The 12,721-nt window shown below is 40.3% G+C and overlaps 1 protein-coding gene across 1 annotated transcript in view; it reads right to left on the minus strand.

The window, feature by feature from the left end:
* Nucleotides 1-12,482, minus strand: part of Ccdc175 (coiled-coil domain containing 175) — a 58,363-nt gene extending 45,881 nt beyond the window's left edge. Inside the window, exons 1-3 of the mRNA XM_003472482.4 lie at nucleotides 12,203-12,482; nucleotides 10,654-10,739; nucleotides 8,235-8,346 (exon numbers count right to left, since the gene is read on the minus strand). Of these exons, the coding sequence (XP_003472530.3) occupies nucleotides 8,235-8,346; nucleotides 10,654-10,739; nucleotides 12,203-12,467 (463 nt within the window). The 5' untranslated portion in view covers nucleotides 12,468-12,482. The remainder of the gene's footprint in view (nucleotides 1-8,234; nucleotides 8,347-10,653; nucleotides 10,740-12,202) is intronic.
* Between the last annotated feature and the right edge of the window lie 239 nt (nucleotides 12,483-12,721).

Here is a 12,721-nt window from a genome sequence, read left to right on the forward strand (position 1 = left end):
AGGAACTTCTTACCATTTTGGTCCTTTATGATCCCTAGTATTTTTATTTCTCTGATTTCCATGGCTGCTATGATGATCGGCTTTCCATGAGCTCTGGAAAGCATCAGACAGAAGCAGCATGACCATTTCTGATTCCCACTGTCTCCTGCACCTTCTATCTTCTGCCTAGGACTTCCTGACCCTACTACTGTGGGATATTTTCTGGGCACTTCACCCAGGCACGTACAATTTGGATGTACAGAAGGTGGGGTAAACACTGGCCAAAGAGAGAAGGATATAAATAGTTCCTTCTTTCTCACCAATGGATGATCCTGTGGAGAGATAACACTGTGTCTCCAGGGCATGTTCTCATAGTTAATTAAGTACGGCAGCCAGAGGCAACATCATTTTGCATCCCTATTTGCTCTTCCTTCTCCCTTATTTCTTTTCCCCAAAACCTCCTCTTTGAATTGCACTGTCCACAAAAATAATAGTTACGGGGAAGGACAGACAATAGCCGAGTGGAGGGAGTCCGCTTAGCCCTGCCTGCCACCTCTCCAGCCGAAGGAGCACACCACAGCTGCCATCAGGAAGGAGAGAGCTGGGCTGAGCTGCTGGAACCTGCTCCTGCCTTGTCTGCGATCTTCTTTTGACCAGAGCAATTAGACAAGAGAGAGAAATAAAAGCCATAAAGATAGGAAAAGAAGAAGTTAAATTATCATTATTTGCAGATGACATGATGCTCTACATAGAAGATCCCCAAAACTCCATTGCAAGACTCCTAGATATAATAAATAAATTCAGCAATGTAGCTGGATACAAAATCAATACTCAAAAATCAATAGCATTCCTATATACTAATAACAAAATCACAGAGAAACAAGAGAAGTCACACCCTTCCCACTAGCAACCAAAAAAATGAAATATTTAGGAATTATTCTCACAAAAGAAGTGAAAGACCTATACAAGGAAAATTATTATACACTGAAAAATGAAATTGAAGATGATCTCAGAAAATGGAAAGACATCTCTTGCTCATGGATAGGAAGAATAAATATTGTGAAACTGGCCATTCTCCCAAAACTGTTATACAGATTCAATGCAATCCCGATAAAAATACCCTCAACACACCTCATAGATCTCGAGAAATCACTCCTAAAATTCATCTGGAGTGAGAAGAGACTTAGAATAGCAAGGACAGTTCTAAGCAGCAAAGGCTAGGGAGGAGGTATCACAATCCCTGACTTGAAGTTATACTACAAAGCATCTGTAGTTAAATCGACATGGTACTGGAATCAAAACAGAGCCGAAGATCAGTGGAATAGATTAGAAGATACAACCACAACTACAAACACACTCAACCACCTTATCTTTGATAAAGGGGCCAAACATGTTCACTGGAAGAATGACAGTCTCTTTAATAAATGGTGTTGGAAAAACTGGCTCTCCATATGCCGAAAACTAAAACTAGACCCATGCCTATCACCATATACTAAAGTAAAATCTAAATAGATTAAAGATCTAAATATTAAAACAGAAACACTAAATTTATTGGAAGACAAATTGGGTAAAAACCTTGAAGACATAGAAGTAGGTACAGAATTCATGAACAAGACTCAAACCGCACGGGAAATACTTCCCAGAGTCAATAACCGGGATCACCTATTATTAAAAAGTTTCTGCACGTCAAAAGAAATCTCTAACATAGTGAAAAGAAAACCCACAAACTGGGAAAAAATCTTAGTGAACTGCCCCTCAGACAAACGACTTCTGTCTAAAACATATAAAGAATTAAAAATAATCAGACCCCCAAAATTCAAAGACCCCATCCAAAAATGGGCATCTGAGATGAATAAACAATTTTCAGATGAAGAAGTACAAATGGCAAATAAATGTATGAAAAAAATGTTCATTATCATTAGTCATTAGAGAAATGCAAATTAAAACCACACTGAGCTTTCATCTCACTCCTGAAAGAATGGCCAAGATCAAGAAAGCCACCAACAACAAATGCTGGAGAGGCTGTGGGGAAAAAGGAACTCTCCTGCACTGTTGGTGGGCGTGTAGACTAGTGCAACCATTGTGGAGGTCAGTCTGGAGATTTGTCAGAAAGCTGGGACTGGAAGACCCATTTGACCCAGCAATTCCACTTCTAGGCATATTCCCAGAAGAGCTGAAAGCATCATACCACAGTGATATATGTACACCCATGTTTATAGCAGCACAATTTGTAATAGCCAGATATTGGGAACAACCTAAGTGTCCATCAACTGAGGAATGGATAAAAAATTGTGGCATTTTTATATAATGGAGTACTACACAGCTATAAAGAATGATCACATTGAGACATTTATAAATAAAGGACGCACCTTGAGACCATACTCACAAGTGAAATAAATCAAACTCACATGTATAAATATCGAATTGTTTCCCTAGTGTTAGTAATGATAAGAATACATAAAAGTACGTGGAAATCAGGGTCCCCAGTTACACTGGTTTGAAGCCATATAATGTTTTCACTCATTAATTGGAATGGTTTTAATCTGGGTTGTTTTATATTATTGTCTGCGATACTACAAATAGCTATTTTGAAGAAAATAAGACAGCATAATAGTTAGTGCTGATTTGATATCATCTTGTTTTGAAGCCCCATCAAGTTGCTGTTCATCTGTTTCCATTGGTTTTAACATGTTGCATCTTATTATATTTTAGTGTATGCAATAGTATAAGCAAAATTTTTTATAGGCAAAGAGATCACATAGAAACCGAAGTTCGGTTTCTGTTAGCTGGTTCTAAATACCCTGTAATACTTTCATTCTCTTGAATGGTTTCACACTGTCTTGATAAGTTTGATACTATAGTATACGAAGTTAGACTCAAATATTTCAAGGAAAGAGACACTATGGTAACTACTATTATTGTCAGGCTATCTGGTGGTGAAACACAATGATGCTCAAATTGTTCGGTTCTGACCTGTGTTGTGCTATTGATGTGCTCTTTTTTAAATCTCAATCTCCACCCCCTTTTTTCTTTTTTTAAAATTAATTTATTTCTTAGTATCTTTTAATTAAGGGAAAACTAAATTAAAAATAGCAGGATATATTATAGTAACTTTTTTGTTTTCCTATTAACCTGATTTGAACCCTTGTATTGTTCTCCACATCTTGTTCTGACTGATTTTATTATATTCTGTTTTGATTAATCGTATCAAATTTGAGGGTATAGGCAACCACTTTGACGGCAACCAGATACTCTATGATGCCCATTATGGTTTGACTATTATCTTCTTTGGAAGTCCTGCAAGGTCTCCAATGTGGGTTTTACTGGTCTTATTCTGTACTGTTTTGTTCAATTCTTTTATACCAGCTGATATAGGCACCTCTTTGTAGGATAACAAGAGGCATAATGGTAACCACTGTTGATCACCTAGTAATCTCTTTTAGCATTATATACTAAGTCCACCCTCCTGTTCTGACTCATATTGTGGGGTTTTTTTGTTCTGTTTTGTTTTGTCTTGTTTCTTGTTTTATATATATATATTTTCTTTTCCTCTTCAAAGAAAAAGATATAAGAACTGTGGTAGTAATGGAACCCAAAATGTGTGATTGTTAGTGTAAAAAAGGGAGGAAAGAAAGTGATCTAAAGGATACAACTGCAAGTGTATTTAAGAGTGTAGGATAGAAAACCATATTACTGAGTTTTTGTTGGATCATTGAACAGAACTGTCTGTAATCTCACTGTATTAATGTCCACTTAGTATGCTTTAAGTTTGTAACCTGGACAACTGTTTCTGAGATGACAATATGTAATCTATTTACTAGTGAATTCTTACTGTATATTTTTTCTCTTGAAATTCTGTATTACTGTAGCCTTTTACTGTCTTGCTTTGTCTTGTTTTGTTTTTCTCTTTAAATAAAAAAAATAATAGTTACTAAAGTCATTGTTTTCTGGGGAACCCAATGTGGTAAAGAAGTAACTATTGATGAATAAACAACAAATCAGTGTTTCAGATGATAATTTAGGACATGACAGATAAAGAGTCAACAAACATGAAGTTGTGAACATTGTTCTTCAGGAAGTGCTAGACTATACCCATTTCTACACTACAAATTCTTTAGACACCAGGGTAGCTTCCTTGAGAGCTGGGCTTAGTTTTCACAGTACAGCCTGTTCAACTCTAGGCTATTATTTAAAATGTTCTATGTAGCAAGGCTTTTCAAAATCTGTGTCTCAAATATGTATGTACATCACCTAGGAAATGTGTTAAAATACAGACTCTGACATAGCACAGGGACCTGCAGCGGGCCCAGAGAATCTGCATGTTCTAGGTTGCTATTAGATGCTATTTGTGCTGCTGGTCTGAAGGCCATACTTTAAGCAGTAAGGCTTTATGATATGTTGAATAAGTAAGCATGTACCAATGACCTTATGAGCTAATATGATCTATTTTTTCCTTCTAAAATTAATTTTTTGTGTTTATGAAAGTTACCCAATCTTAGACAATAAAGAGAAAAAACATTTTCAGTTCTAGCTTTGGTGCCATTTTTTCTAGGCCTTATTTTTTATTTGCATGTATAGGTCACAATATTTTCCCTAATCTGACACCAGAGTATCAGCCAAGATTCAGTTAGGAGACAGAAACCTCAACGCAAATTGAACAGAGACAGTTTGTTGTAATGAGATTTAACTACTACAGAGACAACAAGGGAATGGATAGTAAGGAGTCAAGAGAGCTTTTGAGAACTTGGGAGTAGCAGGCATGGACAACAGCCACCATGCCTAAGGCTGACACAAAATGCACATGAAGCAGCACCTCTAGTCCTGGGAGGCAGACCTCACTGGAAAGGCTGAGGCTCACTAAATGGCAAAGAAGTTCACAAAGTCCTGGGTTAGATATCTACTTTCTGGAGTGTTAGGGTACTTATCCATAAGGAGGGGTCACATTTTAGGACTATCCAAGGAAATTATAGAACTATGCAAGGAAATGCAGGGCAAACTCTTCATGGAGTGGTATCTCTTGAAGACATTTATAGTAGTCAGCTTTCCTATTGCTGGACATAAAACCTGACACCCACAATTCAAAGCAGGAAAGGTTGAATTTGGCTCATGGTTTCAGAGAATACTGCAGTCCATGGTTTCCTGGCTCCAAGGAAGAAGTAGCATGGAAGAAGGGTATGTTGAAACAAAGATATTTAGTTCATGGGAAAGCAGTGGAGAGCAGTGTGCAAGAGGAATGGGCAAGGGACCAATAGAGTGCTCAAGGCTTTGTCTCCATGATCCATCCAGACACACTTAGCGGCAAGTTCTACTAATCTTCTACGCATTTTTTAATCCAACAAAGCTGACATATCAGGATTAACAGTCACAGCACTCTATCATGAAGTTACCCAAGGAGTACTGGGGGATGCTATGGGTTGCCAACTATTAGATGCTGCTGAAACCAGATGCACTGCAAGAGTCTGTCAAGCTGGGCAAACTGGAGCCAGAAAAAGAATCCCTTCCTCCTCTGTTATGGTTTGTGTTTGGATGGCCCCTCAAGCCTCATACAATCATAGATGTGGCTGAATCCAGCGTTTGCGATTGGTTCATTGTCTAGCACTGGGGTTGGTGGTGTGAGTACTACATCTGCCTAGGGGTGGAGCCAGCATACAGTGTAAGGGCAGGAAGAGGGTGTGCTTTGCCCTCTTCTGTGCTGTTCACTCTTACTGCTTGTGATGGCCAGCTGTCCCTTCACCATGCCATCCTGCCTTGGAGCCAACTGAGTATGGACTGAAACTTTCAAACTGTAAGAAATAAACCTTTCCTTGCTTCACTTTGGGCATCAGGTATTTGTCTCAGCAATAAGAGAAAAGTAACCAAGATATCCCCCCATATCCCTCTAGTATGCTCTACTGACAGTTTAGACTGTGCCAGCTGATAAACAAGTCTATAGAGTCCAGCTCCTTATGAAGTGCAGACATGGAGCTGAGAGCCAATAGATACTTGGAACATCTTTTTTTTTTTTAAGTTTTTCATTTATTAGGGCCAATTTTTAAAGACTGGCTCCCTGAGCAACAGATTCTAAAGTTTTTGTGTAGGAATATGTTGCATTTCAGGAGCACCTTCTTTGAGGAAGGGAAGGAGAAGCAGGGCAGAGCTGAGGAGAGGTTAAACTGTGAAGAGCTTTGGAGTTGTGAGGGTACTTCAAAGTTGCAGGTAGGCTTTATACTCTCCCAGGGACCAATCACTGAATGTGGGTGGCACTTAGTGGGAGAAGGAAACTTTTCATTTTTGTTTAAGGCAGTTCCTAAAGATGAACTCATCTGCAAGCCTTAATCAATATTACTGGCACCAGAGAAATGAAGGTGGACCCTGATCTCACATAAGATGCAAAATTTTACTCAAAATAGGACAAAGACCTAAATGGAAGAACTATAACTATGGAACTGTTAGAGGCTCCGGCGTTGCTCAGTAGTAGAGAATCTGCCTCACACATGAGGTCCCTGGTTTGAGTCCTGCTATTATGGCTTGGATCTAGATGTACCCTTAAAGCCTCCTGTCCTCATAGGTGGGGCTTCTCAAAGGCAGCTGCAGCTAGGGTGTGTGATAACTAGATTAGTCCACTCACTGCTTTAACATAGTCCTGGGTGAGGATAATGGGGAGTCCCACACTGGCTCTGGGTGTGGGCTTGTAGCCTGGATAGGATTAAAGGGAAAGGGAGGTGGCTGCTGCTCCCTTCTGTGTGCCACACAGTGGGCTCGTTCTCCTCTGAAATGCTCCTCTGCCATGCTCCCCTGCCTCGGAGCAGCCAACTACGGACTCAAACCTCTACAAACTGTGAGCTTAACTCATTGGTGTCAGGTATTTCATCCCAGAAATGGGAAACTAAGACACCTATATTGCCAAACAGAACAAATCAATAACAAAAACTCTTAGAAGGAACACAGGGTAAGACCTCATGACATCGAATTTGGCTCTGGTTTCTTGGATACTATACCAAAAACACAAGCAACAGAAACAAAAAACAGATTTATTAGACTATGTCAAAATTGAAAACTTTTGCTTTTCAAGGTCACAAAGTAAAAGGAAACACATGAAATGGAAGAAAATATTTGCAAATCATATATCTGATAAGGGGTTAACATCCAGACTGCATAAACTACCACTCAACTCCTTTACCTCAAAATCCAATTAAAAGATAGAAGAAGAACATGGATAGATATTTCTCCAAAAAAAATTTACCAGTGAATGATAAGTACATGAAATGATGCTGAATGTCACTCATCACTGGGGAAATGAAAATCAAGCCCACAAGATAATACTAATTCATGTGCAATAGGATGGCTATCATTAAAAACAGAAACAACCCAGAAAATGACAATGGCATAGAGAAGCTGAAACCTTGTGCATGCTGCTAGCTGTGTAAAATGGAACTGCTACTGTGCAAAAAATTGCACGTGGATTTACCATAAACCCAGAACTTCCACTTCCACAAAGCCAGGAGACTGAAAACAGAATCTGTAACAGACACTTAGACACTCATATTCAAACAGCATGATACTAATTTCCTGACTTACAAAAATTTGAGTTGTGAACTTGCACAAATATGAATAGACCTCACTTTGGATTTTTTATGCTTTACATTGCACATTTGTGTCAAAGGTGTGTAACACTGACTTCATTAGACTTACGAATGTTCTCTTGAAAGGGAACTCATTCATATGTCAGGGACTTACTGTATTCATAACAGCCAAGAGGTAGCAGCAAGCCAAGTATCCAACCATGGTGCATAAGCACTCTGTGGCGAGTATACACATGAGAATATTATCCAGCCTTCATAAGGAAGGAAATTCTGACATATTCTATAATATGAATGAAATCTGAAGATTATGCTAAGTGAAATAGCTAGTCAAAAAGGATGGATAGTGTATTACCACTTTTATGTAGTACCTCAAGTCACCAAAGGCACAAAGACAGAAATAGAGCAGTGATTTAGGTGCACTGAGCCTATTTATCAGAATAACATCAATTTGGAATGGGCCAATTCATGCACCTGTAGTCTATTTAAAGCTAACTTACACAAATGAAAGTTTTATTTTCATATGTTATTTCTACTTAACAGGTTAAGTGGAAATTGTTATTGATTGCACTGTATGTAATCTTTCTAGCTATATTTACACCAGCAGCAACTATTAAGCTCATCTTGGTAAAAGTACTTGGGTCTACTTTCCTATAAGACAGACCAGGTCTCTATGATTGATAACCTCAAAAGTACCTTCTAGTTCTCTGTTCATCTTGTCAGGCAGAGTCTGCAACACAAAGTAGAATCTGCTGAGTTCCATGGTTTCCATTTCCAGATGATCAATTGTGGTTTTTCTCATTTCTTCCTGAAAATGTAAATTTCACTTTAAAAAGTTAACTCACAGGCCAAGGATATAGCTCAGTGGGTTATATGAGCTACATAATCTGCCTGGCAAGTGCATGGTCCTGTGTTTGATTCCCAGGTTAAAAAAAAATTTAAATGTCAACCCATCAAAATAGTAACACAGGTTTCCTATACAATGTTCTATAAATGTTTCTGGCATCAAGGTTGAATTTTCATTAAATGTCTCTGCTGTTATTTTATATGGATTAGAACGTGGGGAAGGACATACTCTCTAGCTTTTAAGATGTCATTGTTAAAGTATCTTTCAATTTTTGCTGAAAGCTTTTCCTCTATATGTCTGATTCTTGAATTCAATTTCAATCTTAAAGGAAAGATTCATATCTGATTATTAAAAAGTGAAAATTACCTACAAAATATGTATAGATAAAACCTGTAAATTATTCAAACCTATAAATCCAAACAAATAGGCTGGTTGACTTGGGCTACTTAAAAAAAAGAAAAAAATCAGTTAGTAAAAACATAATCTTTTAAATAATGGTCATATATAGTAATAAATGAAGCTATTTTATGACCCAGGGCATTGCCATTATATTTTACCAACTAAAAGTTAGAGTGCAAAATTGTATATATAGCATGTCACTTCCTATAATATGACTCAATGCAGACAGCACATATAAGTAAAAATCAGAGCTAACTGTGATTGTTTTAGGGTACAAATTGTAGTGATTTTACTTTCTTCCTTTTTTTATATATTTATTTCTTTATTTTTATTTTAGGTTTTGGCCTTTTTTTTTTTTTTTCTTTGTCTTTTTCCTTTTTATTGGTACCGGGGATTGAACTCATGACTGCCTGCTTGCAAGGCAGGGTTTTGGTCTTTTTTGAAGCAGGATTTCACTATGTGGTTCAGGCTGGCCTTGAGCTCACTTTGTAGGTTAGCTGGCCTCAAACTCAGCCTGCTCTTCCTGCCTCAGCCATCCTAGTGCTAGGGATTACAGGTGTGTGATTATTTATTTTCTAAAACTTCTGCGGTAAATATGTATTTCTTTTATAATAGTGATGAATATCTATTACTTTAAAAATGGATTTTCCCACACAATTTAAGAGGATTTATAGCTCAGACATGAAATGGATACATACTAGATATTTTATTTGGCCACAATAAATGTATTAGCCCCTGTACATCCTGGAGAAAAACTAACTGGAAGAAGCCAGCACAAGCGGAGGTATCCATCAAACTCCAGGGCAGCACAGCGCAGAAGCCAGTGTGCATGTCTGTCAGTCAGCACAGAGGGACTATAAAACATGACGAGGTGACACAGTCACATAATTATGTGCAATTTATAAAAGATCAAGTAATGAGATTTTTATCAGCAATGGGCAGCCTCAAACTTCATTTTACAGCAATTTTTCTACATTTGCAGATATGCATCTTCCTCAATATTAAGCCAGTGAAGAGATCTCACCAAGCTGAATTTGCCAAGGAAACATTTTAAACATTATTCAGAGATATCAAAGGAACACATGTCTGTGACATCTCAGAAAGGACTTTTAGAAACATTTCTGTGAGGAGTTTTTGGCATGGGCCAGGATAGTATAACTGGAAGAGTTTGTTTTCCCTAACAGTACAGACTACTTCAATGGAATAGATGTCAAGCAATCTTTCACTGGTTAGGAAAAGAGCTGCTTATAGCAAGCAACACCAAGCATGTGATTTTTCCACTAGAGATAGTCTCTTGCTTGGTTGGTCAGTCAGTTGGTTGGTGGGCAGGCAGATGGATTTAAAATAGAGCTTACATGTATTGGTGCCCTTATCTGACCCCGCAGACTCTCCAGGGAGGCAGGGCAGCCTCGCCTGGCCAGAGCCGCTTCTGTGCCTCAAAGGCTGGGCAGACGGGTAGTGGGAGGGTCCGATGCGCAGCTCTGCTGTCCCGGGGTGCTGGGGGTCCCCGACAGCTCGCGCAGGTACCTGGGGACGAATCCCGACCTCCTGCTTTCCTCTTGCAAGTTTATCTCCCACGGAAGAACGTGGGAGATATCCTACCTCTTTTGTCATCCCAATTGCTTTTCCTAAGTGGGCCAGTCCTCACTCAGGCACAGGCCCCTTAATCCAGATTTCTGTAAGAAACACAGGGCAATAATCTACAGCTATGTAAATGCTTAGTCAATTGTAAGAAAAAGTTTTTAACTCAGGTAAATATTTTTCTTATTCACCTTTTTAAGTACCTTGAACAGAGCTGGTGTTAAATTAAAATTTGATAAAGAATTAAGTGGATGACTAAAAACATAGTTCCTACAGATTATACAGTACCAATTTTTTAACAGCAAGAGCAATGTCCTTAAGAAAGATCCTAGCTTCTTCATTGCATTTAAAATAGTCGCTTTGTAGAGACTGTTCTGTAAAGGAAAAAGGATTAGAAAGTTAAGATCTCTTATTTATCCATCCAAATCCTATTCACCTTTTACGGTCTGATTCAAATGCTGGAAATTACATCTATTTCTGAATTTCTATTGTGCTTTATATGCATCTGTTTTCTGCTTGTTGTTTCCTATTACACAGTATTCCAGTTTAGGTGTATGCCTTATGGTCCTTAGTGACAAACTCATCTTTGCATGTTTAATGGTAGAAAGAAGGGTGTGAACAGGATCAGACAAAGAAAATCAGTAAACTAAGCGCATAATCCAACATGCCTGTGATGCAGGCTTGATTAACAGTAGTTCCATACACACAGATTTGAATACACAGTAAATCTAAAATACTATCATGCCAGAACTCTACACTGAACCCACAGTTTCATCCCACCATGACATTTTTACTTCTGTGGAAACATCTGAGCATGCAATAAGATCGCACACTTCCACACCGGGGAGGGTGGAGCAAGAGCTCCTGTCCTTATTATCCATTGTGGAGCCTGTGACATGTCTAACCAAACTCTCACACCAAGTGGAAACCAGTTAGTAAATCTGCAAGAAAGCACATTAAAGCTGCCCAGGTGTTGCTCAACTCCTTTCGGTGAGCACAAGCTTATTGCTGCTTGTAAGCTGGCTGGGCAGCTATACATTTTTGTAACTCACCTTCAAAGCGGGGCTTAATAAATTTTTTCCCCGTGAAAAACTTTCTGAGGGGCCACAATTATTAGTAGAGAATGTATTTATGCACGAGAACTAGTGTTGAAGATCCCTGATCCAGAGAGCTGACCCAGAGAGCAAGCACTAAGAGAATTCAAGGTCCTAGATTCTTCCCTGGCAATGACTTTGGATACAGACTATAAGTAATTGAAGTCTCACAGCTAGTCAACCTTCACATAGTAACACTTTCCAAGCCTGTCTGATAAGAGTTTTGAAATTAAATTAGGTCCTCTAAAAGAGAAAAACTAACAATAACAACAAACTAACAAATCAGCATGATTGTTTTGCAGCGATAAGATTACAGCAAAACAATGAGAGACTCTGCTGTTCCGCCTAAATGGTTTTGTACTAAACAAGAACTGTCCTTTCTTGGGCTAACAGGTGCAGTTTCTAACTGAAATGCTGACCTATCTCCATGCAAGGTCAAATTTGGCTGATTCTCTAACACATTCTTTTACACATACTTTTTTCTACCTAACAGAACAAGAGTCGCTTATGGACGTTCTTCCGTGGGAGATAAACTTGCAAGAGGAAAGCAGGAGGTCGGGATTCGGCCCCAGGTACCTGCGCGAGCTGTCGGGGACCCCCAGCTCCCCGGGGCGGCAGAGGGCGCCCTCGGACCCTCCCACCCCCCGCCTGCCCCGCCTTTGAGGCCCAGAAGCGGCTCCGGCGGGCGGGCTGCCCCGCCCCCCCGGAGAGTCTGCGGGGTCAGAGGGCGCCGGGCCTCTCACCCACGACGAAAAGCTGCTCGAGTGCGGCGGTCGCGATCGAGGAGCCCAGGGTGGCGGGGAAGGCGCACAGCTCCAGCGAGCTCCCGGTGCAGACCGCGGCGGTCCGCGCCGCCTTGGCGCCTGCCCCGGGCCCCGGCTCCATGCTCCAGAAGCTCCGGGCCTCGGTGCACACGGTCCTGCCCCTCGCAGGCCTGAGCGCCGCGGTTGCCCCGGGTAACGAGGACGCCGGGGCCCGCGGGCGCCCTCTCGCGGCCGTTGGCTGCATCCCGCGCGGAAAGCCTTCCTGAGTCCTCAGACGCGGCCGGCGCCTGGCTCACTGCGGGGGCGACTGACGCCTGCGTTGGGGACGCTGCGGGAGGGCCTCGCCGCAGAGCTGGTCGCTTAGTCGGCAGGATGATCTCCTGAGGCAGATACTTTTATTAAGCCTGCGTTTACAAACAAGGAAACTGAGGCGTGGATGACTGAAGACCTCAAGTGAATAACTGTGTTTATTTGAGACAGTCTCACCGTGTAGCCCAG

Source organism: Cavia porcellus, unplaced genomic scaffold (assembly GCF_034190915.1).
Source record: "Cavia porcellus strain 051 isolate PalLab524CR breed Dunkin Hartley unplaced genomic scaffold, mCavPor4.1 scaffold_31, whole genome shotgun sequence".
NCBI classification, from domain to species: Eukaryota; Metazoa; Chordata; class Mammalia; order Rodentia; family Caviidae; genus Cavia; species Cavia porcellus.